The 17,355-nt window shown below is 43.2% G+C and overlaps 2 protein-coding genes across 2 annotated transcripts; both read right to left on the bottom strand.

The window, feature by feature from the left end:
- Positions 1-2,702: 2,702 nt before the first annotated feature.
- LOC101733703 (extracellular calcium-sensing receptor) lies at positions 2,703-8,411 on the bottom strand. The gene is made up of 6 exons (XM_031898302.1): positions 8,260-8,411; positions 6,839-7,130; positions 5,630-6,331; positions 5,193-5,420; positions 3,707-3,830; positions 2,703-3,613 (listed from the first exon to the last, which is right to left on the bottom strand). Exons 1-6 carry the CDS (start codon positions 8,409-8,411, stop codon positions 2,703-2,705), a joined length of 2,409 nt encoding a protein of 802 aa, XP_031754162.1.
- A 2,929-nt stretch (positions 8,412-11,340) lies between these two features.
- Positions 11,341-16,631, bottom strand: LOC116409579 (extracellular calcium-sensing receptor-like). Its single transcript, XM_031898301.1, has 6 exons — positions 16,480-16,631; positions 15,830-16,121; positions 14,909-15,730; positions 14,592-14,819; positions 12,345-12,468; positions 11,341-12,251 (listed from the first exon to the last, which is right to left on the bottom strand). The coding sequence occupies exons 1-6, from the start codon at positions 16,629-16,631 to the stop codon at positions 11,341-11,343; spliced, it is 2,529 nt and encodes an 842-aa protein (XP_031754161.1).
- Between the last annotated feature and the right edge of the window lie 724 nt (positions 16,632-17,355).

The following is a 17,355-nucleotide window of genomic DNA, read 5'->3' as shown; positions in this document are numbered from 1 at the left end:
GAAAATATGTCAACCATTGTTCGCAATGACGTTGTATTTTATTGAATATGTGTATTTGTTACAAAACTACGCCTGATGTAGCTATGGGAATTGTGCCGGAGTTTGTCGAGACGTAAATAAGCCCCATTGACATCACTAGTGATGAGCAAATTTCAGAAATTTGAGAAAGAGTCAATTTTTCTTTTACTTCCAGATATTTTCTAGGTTTAGAAATGGGTTTTTGCCAGTACTCGCTTTTTCTGATATTGTTTCTAGAAAAATTCAAGTTTTGATTACATTTTTTCAAAAAATTCGAGATTTTTTTTAATACAACATAATTTGTGATTTATTAATGTTTAGTCAACTTTTTTTTGTCAAAAAAAAAATTTGGCAGGTTTGATCTTTCGAGTACCTGTACTTGATCCCAACTAAGATATAATTGCCCCTTATTGGGGGCAGAACAGCCCTATTGGGTTTATTTAATGGTTAAATGATTCCCTTTTCTCTGTAATAATAAAACAGTACCTGTACTTGATCCCAACTAAGATATAATTACCCCTTATTGGGGCAGAACAGCCCTATTGGGTTTATTTCATGGTTAAATGATTCCCTTTTCTCTGTAATAATAAAACAGTACCTGTACTTGATCCCAACTAAGATATAATTACCCCTTATTGGGGGCAGAACAGCCCTATTGGGTTTATTTAATGGTTAAATGATTCCCTTTTCTCTGTAATAATAAAACAGTACCTGTACTTGATCCCAACTAAGATATAATTACCCCTTATTGGGGCAGAACAGCCCTATTGGGTTTATTTCATGGTTAAATGATTCCCTTTTCTCTGTAATAATAAAACAGTACCTGTACTTGATCCCAACTAAGATATAATTACCCCTTATTGGGGGCAGAACAGCCCTATTGGGTTTATTTCATGGTTAAATGATTCCCTTTTCTCTGTAATAATAAAACAGTACCTGTACTTGATCCCAACTAAGATATAATTACCCCTTATTGGGGGCAGAACAGCCCTATTGGGTTTATTTAATGGTTAAATGATTCCCTTTTCTCTGTAATAATAAAACAGTACCTGTACTTGATCCCAACTAAGATATAATTACCCCTTATTGGGGGCAGAACAGCCCTATTGGGTTTATTTCATGGTTAAATGATTCCTTTTTCTCTGTAATAATAAAACAGTACCTTGTACTTGATCCCAACTAAGATATAATTACCCCTTATTGGGGGCAGAACAGCCCTATTGGGTTTATTTAATGGTTAAATGATTCCCTTTTCTCTGTAATAATAAAACAGTACCTGTACTTGATCCCAACTAAGATATAATTACCCCTTATTGGGGCAGAACAGCCCTATTGGGTTTATTTCATGGTTAAATGATTCCCTTTTCTCTGTAATAATAAAACAGTACCTGTACTTGATCCCAACTAAGATATAATTACCCCTTATTGGGGCAGAACAGCCCTATTGGGTTTATTAAATGGTTAAATGATTCCCTTTTCTATGTAATAATAAAACAGTACCTGTACTTGATCCCAACTAAGATATAATTACCCCTTATTGGGGGCAGAACAGCCCTATTGGGTTTATTTAATGGTTAAATGATTCCCTTTTCTCTGTAATAATAAAACAGTACCTGTACTTGATCCCAACTAAGATATAATTACCCCTTATTGGAGCCAAAACAATCCTATTGGGTTTAATTACTGTTTAAATCAAGTTTTTAGTAGACTTAAGGTAGGAGATCTGAATTACGGAAAGACCACATACCCGGAAAATCCTGGGTCCCTAGCATTCTGGATAATTTATCCAGAAAGTTAATTCCCAATTGTTTTCTGTTTGACCCAGTTTCAACGGGAAGTTAATCCCCATCATTGTTTTCTATTTCACCCAGTTTCAAGTGAAACTTAAACACGTTATTGCTTTCCAAGAATGAGCACCAATGCTCCTAAAATGGCTGCTGGAGCACTTCCTGTTTGGGTAAAAAAAGAGGATTTATGGAAACAGTATAAACTCAAATTTTTTAAGTCTTAACTATACTTTCAAAAAATTTTGGATTTTTGAATGTAAATTACATTTATGTACAAACGATTCAAACATCATTGTGACATTTTATAACTACAACAATCATTGAGTTTAATTCGACTTTCAAGGCCAGAAAAAGACGAGTTTTAGTAAAATTATTCGACAATTCGCCAGATTAAACTTGCCGAGTTCATGTAGAAGCCAATGGCAATGGTCCCGTCCCTTCACTTGAAGTTCTTCCTTTTGTCTCGAAACTTTACAGATTTTTCTTGAGATTTCTCTTGAATTTTGGGTTTTCGCCAGTAGTCAGTTTTTCCGATATTGTTTCTCGAATACATTCGAGATTTTTTATCAATTTTACCCCCAAAATTTGTATTTTTTTAAACTAAGTTGAATAAATTGAGATTCATTAAAGTTTAGGTTGCTTTATTCTCTGAGAAAAAGAAAAAAATTCTTCCATAGGCCTTCCGTAGGACTCAAGGGTACTCGACAGATCAAACCTGCCAAATGTTTTTTTCTGAGGAAAAAGTAACCTAAATGTTATTTTTAAGTTATTTTCGGGAAATACGAACTTTTCAGGAAAATTTTCGAAAATATCTACAAGTAAAAAAGAAAAATCGACTTTTTCTTAGTAAATGTAAATGCCTTAGTAAATGTTCCCTTTAGTATATGATGTTGTCTATTAGTTTTGAATTCTACTTTTTCCAAGGAGATGTTCTCTGGAGTTCATGTTGGGTCTGAACAATACAATGTAACATTTTGACACAAAGATACAGCCCACCACAGCCCAACTGGAAGACAGGATGGCAAAGACCTCCATTGCCACAGTATAAATGCCCCGGGCACTGAGATAGGCTGGGATAAAGGACACCCACACACTGAGGAAAGCCAACATACTGAATGTGATCAATTTGGCTTCATTGAAACTGTCAGGGAGGCGTCTGGCCAAGAAGGCAACAATGAAACTGATGGAGGCCAAGAGTCCAAGGTATCCCAGCATGCACCAGAAAGCAGTGGGGGATCCCTCATTGCAGTTAATAATGATTATTCCAGGTTTGGTTTCAGTATCAAATTCAGAAAAGGGAGGAGACAAGATGAGCCATATCCCACACACGCACAACTGAACAAAGATACAAAACCCAATGACACAGTAGGACACTTTCACCCCTGTCCACTGTCTTAACCTGCTGCCGGGTTTGGTTGCATTAAAGGCAATGACAACAGTGATGGTTTTGGCCAGAACACAGGAGATGCAGAGGGCAAAAACCATCCCAAATGCCACCTGGCGCAGAAGGCACTTTTCAGGTTGTGGGTAACCAATGAACCCTAAAGAGCAAAGGAAACAGAGGAACAGGGAAAGCAGGAGAAGGCAGCTAAGGGAGTAGTTGTTGGCTCGGACTATTGGTGTTTTATTATTACAAACAAAAATTCTGAGAACGACAAGTGGGGCGAGTGTGGAAAAGATGGAAATGGCTGCTAAGCTGTAACCCAACGGTTGCTCATAGGAAAGGAACTCTGTAGGCCTTGGTAGGCATCTGTCCTGCTGTAGATTGGGCCACGTGTCCCAGGAACATGGTTGACATTCCGCAGCATCTGGTGGAGAACATCCATATCAAGTTTCTGATAAAACTGACATTTATTTTTCATTAACAAACATAAAAATAATAAAAATAATGACTTTACTACCTGTTTGGTTTGAAATCTGCCCCTGGGGACACCGGGCACAATCATAGCAGCAAAGGGGTTTTCCTTGTACGATCACTTTCCTGTATCCTGAAGGACAACGTGGGCTGCACTGAGAAGGGGGGATCTATACAAAATAAGAATGGGATTAAATAGCAACAAGGGCGGGCTATTGTATTTCTATCAACTGTGCATGGTATATTTTTAAAATTTATTTATTATAATAGATAATGTACCCCCTGTGGGAAAATATGAGGATATCCAAAGTCATTTACAGAGATCCGTTAGGATATCTTTATATTTTACAATAGAGGGTACATTATTCACTATATAATTCATGATAAGGTCAGTAGCATAACTAGTTTGTGTTGGAACCCCCCTGCAATAAAGAACTTTGGAGAGCCCAGAGTCATTGTTCTCCTCTTCTGGTGGAAGGGTCTAGGGAATATTACCATGCAGAAGACCATAGTGCCAGGGACCCCCTGTCCCCCAAGCCCCCTATACTTCTGGTGGTCTGTTGAATGCAGTTAAGCCACTGATAGGGCCCCATAAAGACTTTGAACATTTTATTTATGTTAGCATTATTATGTTTTTCACAGTTACATGCATAGGCGAAGTTCATTTGTAGACTAAATATGGTCATATACAGTAGATCAGATTATTTGGCGAGATAACGAAATGAGTGGGTCTCAGCCCAATTCATCCACCAATGCTTTGGGTCAAATCAAGCTGATCCATACAGTGGGGCCTGTGGAGACCTGTTGGATGAAGATCACATCAACTTTTATACCTTTATCCTGATATTAACCAGAAAAACCAATTATCAGACCCTATACTCAAGCCAAAAAGTTGCCAACTCAGTCTCAGTTGGCCGAGGGATGGGGTACTTTAGCATCATGCACTCTTCCACCAGAGTAAACCTACTTGGTCTTAGACCTCAGACCAGGGGTCCCCAACCTTTTTAACCTGTGAGCCACATTCAAATGTAAAAAGACAACACAAGCATGAAACATGTTCCTGGGGGTGCCAAATAATGGCTGTTATTGGCTATTTGATAGCCCCTATATGGACTGGAAGCCTACATAAGGTTCTGTTTGGCATTACATCTGGTTTTTATGCAACCAAAACTTGCCTCTAAGCCAAGAATTAAAAAATAAGCCCCTGCTTTGAGGACACTGAGAGCAACATCCAAGGGGTTGGGGAGCAACATGTTGCTCACGAGCCACTGGTTGGGGATCACTGCCTCAGACCTTAGATTTATCTCAGTCTATTGGCCGAGGGATGGGGTACTTTAGCATCATGCACTCTTCCACCAGAGTAAACCTACTTGGTCTTAGACCTCAGACCTTAGATTTATTTTCTCCAGATATTTACACAGTGTTGCAAGATGTAATAAAAAATATGCACATAGGCTAAACTGGTGATTTATGTCTGTTTATAGGTATAACCAGGGATAAGGCAAGATATCTGCATATGATAAATGACGTACCTGTGTGTTGTTGTTGATCCATAGAATTTTAGCACTGTCAATGTTGAACATTTTGCCGCTAGAACCATTCAACTCATAACTCCCAACTGTAACCTGTTCAAGCATTCCTCTGGCACCAACTTGCCAGTTCACTATGTCATATATGGCTGGAGGGTTCCCTGCCCCATCAAAAAAGACTTGACGCCCATCGTTGGTCTTGAAGTTCACATTTTTAATATAGTGAAGAAGCTGTAATGGTAAAGCACATGTGATAGAAGAAATGGTCATTACTGATAGGTTAGTAACTCATTATGGCTTGGTAAATAGTAAACCCTTACTTGCCAAGGCTGAAATGAAGAGATGTTGGCACAACCCCAGAGATAGAATGGCCCAGTTCCCGGCTTACAGTAAAGCAAATTGTGCAGAGCCCAAGCAATGGCATAGACAGCAGTATATACATTGAGAGATAATCTCTGGTCTTCTTCAGATGGTAGAACATACAGCATTTCATTTCCCGTACATGGACTTATGGTGGCATTGTCCATCACCATAACTTGATTCTTTTCACGGGGCCACGTACAAGCAAATGTTTGCTCCCAAAACTCTGTGATGAATGGATCAGAAACATCTTTTGATGGGTTCAGGCTGGTAAAGTATTTACTAAACTTGGGCATTTTCCCATGGAAGATGGCAAAACCAATGGTGCCCAGCAAAATCCCCTTGAATCGTTCCTCAGAGAGTAAATCAGAAGTGGCCCAAGCCTCACTGGCTACCCAGATATGGCCACTTACATTTTGTCTTAACAACTCTTCCAACACAACCACAAAGTCTGAATCAGATGCAACCACAACCACCACCTTTGCAGTTGATTCTTTAATGATGTTTGTAAGATAGGGAGCATTCCTATCAGGTTGACTGGTCAAAATATTCTCAGCAAAGGCCACACAAGCTCCAGAATTGATTATCTCTTGCTTTATTAACTGAAGACCAAACTGACCATAGTCGTCATCGTTGGCCAAGAGGCCCAGCCAAGACCAACCAAAATGGTCGATAAGCTGGGCCAAGCCTTTCATCTGAAACTCATCGCTAGGTATGGTACGGAAAAAGGACGGGAACAGGTTCCGGTTTGTGAGGACCGGGCTGGTTGCAAAATAACTGATCTGTAAAGACACAAAGAACACGGACATTAACATGTTCCGAAGAACTGGAGAGATAAGAATACTGAGTATGCCAGTCATATTAATGTCTTCAATGACTTGAAACTCATTACTCATATACAATGTATGCATTCTCTTTAGCCATAAGCAAAAAAAAAAAAAAATAGATAGATAGATAGATAGATAGATACATGATAGATGATAGATAGATAGATAGATGATAGATAGATAGATAGATAATAGATAGATAGATGATAGATAGATAGATAGATAGATAGATAGATAGATAAATAGATAGATAGATTGATAGATAGATAAAGATGGCTGTGTGTTCCATTGTAGAATACATGGCAATCTTTTATCTCCTTCCAAAGGACAGAGACAGTCTTCAGGGTCCTCTGGCATTAGAAGGAACCCATTGACATTGGTGGCTATTTCAACCCTGAACTGAACAGAATAACCCTAGAAAAAAATAGCCTGGCATATTTACTTTACAAATATTATTCTTACTTGTGGGTATCGGTACAGCCCTAAGATCTGGGCTATAAGGATTGATCGGGTCGACCCAGAGTCGCCAACAAGACCAGCAAAGGGTGTCCCACCGTGACAATGATAATTAGGGATGGCTTCTTTTCCCCCTGACAACATTGACAGAGTCCCTTGTGCTGCTCGCCGTAACGTATTGCACGAGTCCAAGGCCTGGAAGCCCAACGTGACGTTGGGAAGGAGCTCGGTATCAGCATTAATCTCTTCTATGGCAAATATTAAGGCTCGCATAGTCTGGTAAAATTCTGTAGCAATTCTAGTATCAAAACAGATGGAAGCAAGTTCTCATGAAGTATAACGGTTAAATAACACAATAGTAATATGCGTACGGGGAGTAGGAACTTGACTTGAGGTTCTGGGATGCTCAATGTGTCCCCTTTAGTGATGGGCGAAATATTTCGGCAGGCATGGATTTGCGGCGTTTCGCCATTGGCGGATTGTTTCGCGAAATGGATGAAAAAATTGGGTGCGGAAAAATTTTCCGCTCGTCCAAAAATTGATGCGGGCGTCAAAAAAGAATAGTCACAGGCGTCAAAAGAATAGCCGGGTGACAAAATAATAGCTGTGCGACAAAATAATAGCCGCGCGTGACAAAATAATAGGTACGCGACAAAATAATAGCTGCGGGCGACAAAATAATAGCCACAGGCGACAAAATAATAGCTGCGGGCGACAAAATAATAGCTGCAGGTGACAAAATAATAGCTGCGGGCGACGAAATAATAGCCGCGCGACTAAATAATAGCTGCGGGCGACAAAATAATAGCTGCGGGCGACAAAATAATAGCTGCAGGCGACAAAATAATAGCCACGCGACAATATATTAGCTGCGGGCGACAAAATAATAGCCGCAGGTGACAAAATAATAGCCGCAGGCGACAGTTTTTTTTCGACGTTTTGCGGGTCCTTTAAAAGATTCGACAATTTTTCCGGCGAAGCAAAACGGAACAGATTCGCTCATCACTAGTCCCCATGAATGTATATGACCCAGGGGAAAGGAAACACAAAGGTTCCTTCTGGGTCCTTCTCCTCCCTGCCCCATACAGCCTCCATGTCTGCTCCTTCTATTGTTATTCTACTGGGCAAGTCATTTATTCCTCAAGGATGGATATCAAGTCATGTCTTCTCATTCTCATCCTCTTAATTTAAAGACACTAGAAAGCATTTAACTACAGGTCCAAAGGTGCAAAGTACAATGAGCAGATGCAAAAAGTCACTCATTGACTCATACTGGGGGGGGGGGGGGTAGGTTCCTACACATCATTCCTACACATCTTAGGTGCCTTCAATAAGACAAATCCTACTAAATACTCAATATAAATTCCATTTGCTCATAAATAACCCCACTAGTAAGCCAAGAAGACCCAGTTCCCAAGACTACTTACATCTGACATTGGAGATCTGTGGGTTGGCTAGTGAAATGCAGGTTCTTATCTACTCCTTCCATATGGACTCGAAAGGTTCCCCCTATAATAACATCTCCTGGGCTGTTGATGGACCCGCCAGTGTTTCCTGAGGGCAGGCTGCATCCGGCCATGGTTTCACAAACTCCTATAGTCATCATGCACTGGAGTAATGCTGTGGGGAGCAGAACCCGCCCAACTCTGAGCCATATCTGCATTCTATAGGATATCATTTCCCAAGTACAGGACATATTAGAGACCATTCAATATGCCATTGCCACTCACAGAGAGAGTCTGACAGGCACATTAATGGGAAGCCTAAGCTGGTTACACCTTTATATATAAATACTGAGCTTGTAAATACTGTAGCCTTATGGGAAATCAGCCTTTATTCAGCTCCATTATCTTCATTATCCAACTGTAAGTGTTGCCGATAGGGAAAAAGGCTAAATAGTCAAGGGAAATAGTAAAAAACAGCAGTTAGATACTGACACAAACACCTGGAACTATAGCGGGGTGACTGTTACCCCAATGTTTCTATATATCTGTAACCTTGTTATGGGCTAAGGGGGCCCAGCCTGAAGGCCAGTTAGGGGGGGATTTGGGGTGAGTGCTTATTTGTGCCCTGGGTACCCCTGGAACTATAGCAGGGTGACTGTTACCCCAATGTTTCTATATATCTGTAACCTTGTTATGGGCTAAGGGGGCCCAGCCTGAAGGCCAGTTAGGGGGGGGATTTGGGGTGAGTGCTTATTTGTGCCCTGGGTACACCTGGAACTATAGCGGGGTGACTGTTACCCCAATGTTTCTATATTTCTGTAACCTTGTTATGGGCTAAGGGGGCCCAGCCTGAAGGCCAGTTAGGGGGGATTTGGGGTGAGTGCTTATTTGTGCCCTGGGTACCCCTGGAACTATAGCAGGGTGACTGTTACCCCAATGTTTCTATATATCTGTAACCTTGTTATGGGCTAAGGGGGCCCAGCCTGAAGGCCAGTTAGGGGGGATTTGGGGTGAGTGCTTATTTGTGCCCTCGGTACCCCTGGAACTATAGCGGGGTGACTGTTACCCCAATGTTTCTATATATCTGTAACCTTGTTATGGGCTAAGGGGGCCCAGCCTGAAGGCCAGTTAGGGGGGGATTTGGGGTGAGTGCTTATTTGTGCCCTGGGTACCCCTGGAACTATAGCAGGGTGACTGTTACCCCAATGTTTCTATATATCTGTAACCTTTTTATGGGCTAAGGGGGCCCAGCCTGAAGGCCAGTTAGGGGGGGATTTGGGTGCTTATTTGTGCCCTGGGTACCCCTGGAACTATAGCGGGGTGACTGTTACCCCAATGTTTCTATATATCTGTAACCTTGTTATGGGCTAAGGGGGCCCAGCCTGAAGGCCAGTTAGGGGGGGATTTGGGTGCTTATTTGTGCCCTGGGTACCCCTGGAACTATAGCGGGGTGACTGTTACCCCAATGTTTCTATATATCTGTAACCTTGTTATGGGCTAAGGGGGCCCAGCCTGAAGGCCAGTTAGGGGGGATTTGGGGTGAGTGCTTATTTGTGCCCTGGGTACCCCTGGAACTATAGTGGGGTGACTGTTACCCCAATGTTTCTTTATATCTGTAACCTTGTTATGGGCTAAGGGGGCCCAGCCTGAAGGCCAGTTAGGGGGGGATTTGGGGTGAGTGCTTATTTGTGCCCTGGGTACCCCTGGAACTATAGCGGGGTGACTGTTACCCCAATGTTTCTATATATCTGTAACCTTGTTATGGGCTAAGGGGGCCCAGCCTGAAGGCCATTTAAGGGGGGATTTGGGGTGAGTGCTTATTTTTGCCCTGGGTACCCCTGGAACTATAGCGGGGTGACTGTTACCCCAATGTTTCTATATATCTGTAACCTTGTTATGGGCTAAGGGGGCCCAGCCTGAAGGCCAGTTAGGGGGGGATTTGGGGTGAGTGCTTATTTGTGCCCTGGGTACCCCTGGAACTATAGCGGGGTGACTGTTACCCCAATGTTTCTATATATCTGTAACCTTGTTATGGGCTAAGGGGGCCCAGCCTAGTCTACTGCTTTTCCATAGTTGGGGGTGACTGTCCTGTTCAGAATGATGCTCAGTATTGATCATGTACCAACTGTTATGTTTATGTTTGTTAATCAGAAATATATGGAAGGAAAAGGAGGACTTGTATAGACTGTTCCATTATGGGAGCGCTGATTTAGACCCCCAAATTAGAGAGATACCAGTTGACTTTTATCTCACTCATATGGAACCATTCCAAATGGATTCACACAAGGGGAGATACACATATAAAGGCTTACCAGTTATATCATAATAGTTGTATCTGAATTTAGTGTCTAGTTCTAATGTGTAGCGCCGGCTCCTTCTGAAAGCTCAGACTCAGGCACACTTTACTGTTGCGCTGCAAGTTGGAGTGATATCCCCCCCCCTCCCCCCCAGCAGCCGATCAGCAGAACAATGGGAAGGGAGCAAGATAGCAGCTCCCAGTAGGTATCAGAATAGCACTCAATAGTAAGAAATCCAAGTCCGGCTTGGGACTCCTCCAGTTACATGGGAGTAGGAGAAACAATAGGTTAGCTGAAAGCAGTTCTAATGTGTAGCGCTGGCTGAAAGCTCAGACTCAGGCACACTTTACTGTTGCGCTGCAAGTTGGAGTGATATCCCCCCCCCTCCCCCCAGCAGCCGATCAGCAGAACAATGGGAAGGGAGCAAGATAGCAGCTCCCAGTAGGTATCAGAATAGCACTCAATAGTAAGAAATCCAAGTCCGGCTTGGGACTCCTCCAGTTACATGGGAGTAGGAGAAACAATAGGTTAGCTGAAAGCAGTTCTAATGTGTAGCGCTGGCTGAAAGCTCAGACTCAGGCACAAGGCACTGAGATGGCGCCTACACACCAATATTACAGCTAAAAATACATTAGTTGGTTCAAGAATAAAATGTTAAATGGCAGAGGGAATCATTTGCTGTGTAACAGTATTATGCCTCAATTAACACTGGAGTATTATGTGGCTATTTTAATGCTCTGTTCCCCTTAGTATATGATGTTGTCTATTAGTTTTGAATTCTACTTTTTCCAAGGAGATGTTCTCTGGAGTTCATGTTGGGTCTGAACAATACAATGTAACATTTTGGCACAAAGATACAGCCCACCACAGCCCAACTGGAAGACAGGATGGCAAAGACCTCCATTGCCACAGTATACATGCCCCGGGCACTGAGATAGGCTGGGATAAAGGACACCCACACACTGAGGAAAGCCAACATACTGAATGTGATCAATTTGGCTTCATTGAAACTGTCAGGGAGGCATCTGGCCAGGAAGGCAACAATGAAACTGATGGAGGCCAAGAAGCCAAGGTATCCCAGCATGCACCAGAAAGCAGTGGCTGACCCTTCATTGCAGTTAATAATGATTATTCCAGGTTTGGTTTCAGCATCAAGTTCAGAAAAGGGAGGAGACAAGATGAGCCATATCCCACACACGCACAACTGAACAAAGATACAAAACCCAATGACACAGTAGGAGACCTTCACCCCTGTCCACTTTCTTAACCTGCTGCCAGGTTTGGTTGCATTAAAGGCAATGACAACAGTGATGGTTTTGGCCAGAACACAGGAGATGCAGAGGGCAAAAACCATCCCAAATGCCACCTGGCGCAGAAGGCACTTTTCAGGTTGTGGGTAACCAATGAACCCTAAAGAGCAAAGGAAACAGAGGAACAGGGAAAGCAGGAGAAGGCAGCTAAGGGAGTAGTTGTTGGCTCGGACTATTGGTGTTTTATTATTACAAACAAAAATTCCCAGAATAACAAGTGGGGTAAGTCCAAGGAATACAGATGAAAACGCCAAACTATAACCCAACGGTTGCTCATAGGAAAGGAACTCTGTAGGCCTTGGTAGGCATCTGTCCTGCTGTAGATTGGGCCACGTGTCCCAGGAACATGGTTGACATTCCGCAGCATCTGGTGGAGAACATCCATATCAAGTTGCTGATATAACTGACATTTATTTTTCATTAGCAAACATAAAAATAAAAAAAATAATGATTTCACTACCTGTTTGATTAGAAATCTGCCCCTGGGGACACCGGGCACACTCATAGCAACACGGGGGCTTTCCGGGAACGATCACTTTCCTGTATCCTGAAGGGCAACTTGGGCTGCACTGAGAAGGGGGGATCTATGCAAAATCAGAATGGGATTAAACAGAAACAAGGGTGTGTTATTGTATTTCTTGTGTATTATAATACATAATGTACCCCCTGTTGTAAAATATGTGGATATTAGAAGTAATTTTGGAGTTCCTTGACCTTACTTGACTCTTACAACCAAGCCTCCAGGACCCCTGTCTCCTTACAGTGCCCAATCTACACACAGCACACCTTCTCTGAAGCCTCCAGGACCCCTGTCTCCTTACAGTGCCCAATCTACACACAGCACACCTTCTCTGAAGCCTCCAGAACCCCTGTCTCCTTACAGTGCCCAATCTACACACAGCACTCCTTCTCTGAAGCCTCCAGAACCCCTGTCTCCTTACAGTGCCCAATCTACACACAACACGCCTTCTCTGAAGCCTCCAGGAACCCTGTCTCCTTACAGTTTCCAATCTACACACAGCACACCTTCTCTGAAGCCTCCAGGATCCCAATCTCCTTACAGTGCCCAATCTACACACAGCACACCTTCTCTGAAGCCTCCAGAAACCCAGTCTCCTTACAGTGCCCAATCTACACAAAGCACACCTTCTGTGAAGCCTCCAGGACCCCAATCTCCTTACAGTGCCCATTCTACACACAGCACACCTTCTCTGAAGCCTCCAGGACCCCTGTCTCCTTACAGTGCCCAATCTACACACAGCACACCTTCTCTGAAGCCTCCAGGACCCCAATCTCCTTACAGTGCTCAATCTACACACAGCACACCTTCTCTGAAGCCTCCAGGACCCCTGTCTCCTTACAGTGCCCAATCTACACACAGCACACCTTCTCTGAAGCCTCCAGGACCCCAGTCTCCTTACAGTGCCCAATCTACACACAGCACACCTTCTCTGAAGCCTCCAGGACCCCTGTCTCCTTACAGTGCCCAATCTACACACAGCACACCTTCTCTGAAGCCTCCAGGACCCCAGTCTCCTTACAGTGCCCAATCTACACACAGCACACCTTCTCTGAAGCCTCCAGGGCCCCAGTCTTCTTACAGTGCCCAATCTACACACAGCACACCTTCTCTGAAGCCTCCAGCACCCCTGTCTCCTTACAGTGCCCAATCTACACACAGCACACCTTCTCTGAAGCCTCCAGGACCCCTGTCTCCTTACAGTGCCCAATCTACACACAGCACACCTTCTCTGAAGCCTCCAGGGCCCCAATCTCCTTACAGTGCCCAATCTACACACAGCACACCTTCTCTGAAGCCTCCAGGACCCCAGTCTTCTTACAGTGCCCAATCTACACACAGCACACCTTCTCTGAAGCCTCCAGGACCCCAATCTCCTTACAGTGCCCAATCTACACACAGCACACCTTCTCTGAAGCCTCCAGGACCCCAATCTCCTTACAGTGCCCAATCTACACACAGCACACCTTCTCTGAAGCCTCCAGAACCCCTGTCTCCTTACAGTGCCCAATCTACACACAGCACACCTTCTCTGAAGCCTCCAGAACCCCTGTCTCCTTACAGTGCCCAATCTACACACAGCACACCTTCTCTGAAGCCTCCAGGACCCCAATCTCCTTACAGTGCCCAATCTACACACAGCACACCTTCTCTGAAGCCTCCAGGACCCCAGTCCTTACAGTGCCCAATCTACACACAGCACACCTTCTCTGAAGCCTCCAGAACCCCTGTCTCCTTACAGTGCCCAATCTACACACAGCACACCTTCTCTGAAGCCTCCAGAACCCCTGTCTCCTTACAGTGCCCAATCTACACACAGCACACCTTCTCTGAAGCCTCCAGGACCCCAATCTCCTTACAGTGGCCAGGATTCACACATTTGTCTTTCTACAGCTCCTCTTCAAGGCCTTTGCCCTAATCCTACACACTCTTTATCCCTCAAAAATCACCTTTGGGCTCTACACCAATTAATGACTCTTTGTTGGGACCTGAGGTGCCCATACTAGCTAACCTGTGTAGCTCTCGTTCCTAGAACAAGTTAGTTGTATCTTGCCAATAACCACACTTAATAAAAAACATCTAAATACACTAAACTGGTAATTTATGTCTTTTAAATGATATAAACATTGATAAGGCAAAATATCTGCATACAATTAGCATATGATCTCTTTTACATTTTTAACACACCTGTGTGTTGTTGTTGAACCATAGAATTTTAGCACTGTCTATGTTGAACGATTTGCCGCTAGAACCATTGAACTCATAACTCCCAACTGTAACCTGTTCAAGCATTCCTCTGGCACCAACTTGCCAGTTCACTATATCATATACGGCTGGAGGGTTCCCCGCTGAATCAAAGAAAATTTGACGTCCATCTCTGGTCTTGAAGTTCACATTTTTAATATAGTGAAGAAGCTGTAATGGTAAAGCACATGAAATAGAAGAAATTGTGTTTACCGATAGGTTAGTAACTCACAATGGCTTGGTAAATAGTAAACCCTTACTTGCCAAGGCTGAAATGAAGAGATGTTGGCACAACCCCCGAGATAGAATGGCCCAGTTCCCGGCTTACAGTAAAGCAAATTGTGCAGAGCCCAAGCAATGGCATAGACAGCAGTATATACATTGAGAGATAATCTCTGGTCTTCTTCAGATGGTTGGACATACAGCATTTCATTTCCCGCACATGGACTTATGGTGGCATTGTCCATCACAATAACCTGATTCTTTTCACTGGGCCACGTACAAGCAAATGTTTGCTCCCAAAACTCTGTGATGAATGGATCAGAAACATCTTTTGATGGGTTCAGGCTGTTGAAGTACTTACCAAACCTGGGCATTTTCCCATGGAAGATGGCAAAACCAATGGAGCCCAGCAAAATCCCTTTGAATCGTTCCTCTGAGAGTAAATCAGAAGTGGCCCAAGCCTCACTGGCTACCCAGATATGGCCACTTACATTTTGTCTTAACAGCTTTTCCACCACAACCACAAAGTCTGTATCAGATGCTATGACAATCACCACCTTTGCAGTTGACTTTTTGATGATGTTGATAAGATGGGGAGCATTCCTATCAGGTTGACTGGTCAATATAGTTTCAGCAAAGGCCACACAAGCTCCAGAATTGATTATTTCTTGTTTCACCAACTGAAGTCCAAACTGACCATATTCACCATCAATGGCCAAGATGCCCAGCCAAGACCAACCAAAATGGTCGATAAGCTGGGCCAAGCCTTTCATCTGAAACTCATCGCTAGGGATGGTACGGAAAAAGGACGGGAACAGGTTCCGGTTGGTGAGGACTGGGCTGGTTGAAAAATAACTGATCTGTAAAGACACAATGAACATGTCCAGAAGTATTGTAGAGATTACACGATCACATCTATGTCTAACATTTGAAACTCACTTGACAAATATTGTTCTTACTTGTGGGTATCGGTACAGCCCTAAGATCTGGGCCATAAGGATTGATCGGGTCGACCCAGAGTCACCAACAATTCCAGCAAAGGGTGTCCCATCGTGACAATGATAATTAGGGATGGCTTCCTTTCCCCCTGACAACATTGAAAGAGTCCCTTGTGCTGCTCGCCGTAACGTATTGCATGAGTCCAAGGCCTGGAAGCCCAACGTGACGTTGGGAAGGATCTCGGTATCAGCATTAATCTCTTCCACGGCAAATATCAAGGCTCGCATAGTCTGGTAAAATTCTATCGCAAATCTAATATAATAACAGATGAAAGCAAGTTCTCATGAAGTATAATGGTTAAATAACACAATAGTAATATCCGTACAGGGTGTAGGAACTTGACTTGAGGTTCTGGGATGCTGAAAACTAATAAGGACTAATAAGTTGTTCTAGAGGCAGTGCTGGTAGGGGCATTATACATTAGACCGCCTCCTCCAATTGTTTAATAATGATTGGCTCATACTGGGGGTGTTGGTTCCTGACACATTTTTAGTGCCTTCAATGAAACAAAGTGCACTTAATCAAAATGTAAATACTCAATATGAATTCCATTTGCTCATAAATAAACCCACTAGAAAGCCAAGTAGACCCAGTTCCCAAGGCTACTTACATCTGACATTGGAGTTCTGTGGGTTTGCTAGTGAAATGCTGATCCTGGTCTACTCGTTTTGAATGAACTTGAAAGGTTCCCCCTATAATAACATCTCCTGGGCTGTTGATGGACCCGCCAGTGTTTCCTGAGGGCAGGCTGCATCCGGCCATAGTTTCACAAACTCCTATAGTCATCATGCACTGGAGTAATGCTGTGGGGAGCAGAACCCGCCCAACTCTGAGCCATATCTGCATTCTATAGAATATCAATTCCCAAGTACAGAACATATTAGAGACCATTCAATATGCCGTTGCCACTCATAGATAGAGTTTGTCAAGCACATTAATGGGAATCCTAAGCTGGTTACACCTTTATATATAAATACTGAGCTCATAAATACTGTAGCCTTATGGGAAATCAGCCTTTATTCAGCTTCATTACCTTCATTATCCAACTGTAAGTGTTACTCTCACTGTCATTCTCAAAAGGCAGCGCCGATAGGGAAAAAAGGGTAACTAGTCAATGAAGTAATTAGTAGAAAGTAACAGTTAGATGAGATGAGAAAATTGTACAGTAAGAGCTTGTAAGGAGGTGAAATTAGAATTTCTTTTTATGTAACTAGTTGGGCTATGCTTAGTTTGGCCACTAGATGGCACAACCAATAAGGTTAGCCTGCAGCTAGAGTCCCCACGAGGAGTCAGCATTTTGGGTAGATCCCCAGTGGTGATTGTACGCCAGATAGGGATTATAAAGTGTAGTATTAGAGTAGAGGCCTTGTAGAGGAGCTGTAGAAAGACAGTTCCGGAGAATTGTGTTCAGTTCAGTTCTGGTTCAACGCACTTCATTGTGGTCATGACTATTGTGCTCAGCAAAGACCTTCATTGATCCCAGGAG

The sequence above is a fragment of the Xenopus tropicalis genome, chromosome 3 (assembly GCF_000004195.4).
Source record: "Xenopus tropicalis strain Nigerian chromosome 3, UCB_Xtro_10.0, whole genome shotgun sequence".
Taxonomy (NCBI): Eukaryota; Metazoa; Chordata; class Amphibia; order Anura; family Pipidae; genus Xenopus; species Xenopus tropicalis.
This window is presented reverse-complemented; position numbering and strand designations above follow the sequence as displayed.

Excerpts from the sequence above, each read along its gene's own strand:
- LOC101733703 (XM_031898302.1), bottom strand. The coding sequence starts at position 8,411 with ATGGCCGGATGCAGCCTGCCCTCAGGAAACACTGGCGGGTCCATCAAC. Across the intron at positions 7,131-8,259 it reads ACAGATCTCCAATGTCAGAT|AATTGCTACAGAATTTTACC; the intron begins GTAAGTAGTCTT and ends TTTTGATACTAG. Across the intron at positions 6,332-6,838 it reads GGCTGTACCGATACCCACAA|ATCAGTTATTTTGCAACCAG; the intron begins GTAAGAATAATA and ends GTGTCTTTACAG.
- LOC116409579 (XM_031898301.1), bottom strand. The coding sequence starts at position 16,631 with ATGGCCGGATGCAGCCTGCCCTCAGGAAACACTGGCGGGTCCATCAAC. Across the intron at positions 16,122-16,479 it reads ACAGAACTCCAATGTCAGAT|ATTTGCGATAGAATTTTACC; the intron begins GTAAGTAGCCTT and ends TTATTATATTAG. Across the intron at positions 14,820-14,908 it reads CTTCATTTCAGCCTTGGCAA|CTTCTTCACTATATTAAAAA; the intron begins GTAAGGGTTTAC and ends TTACCATTACAG.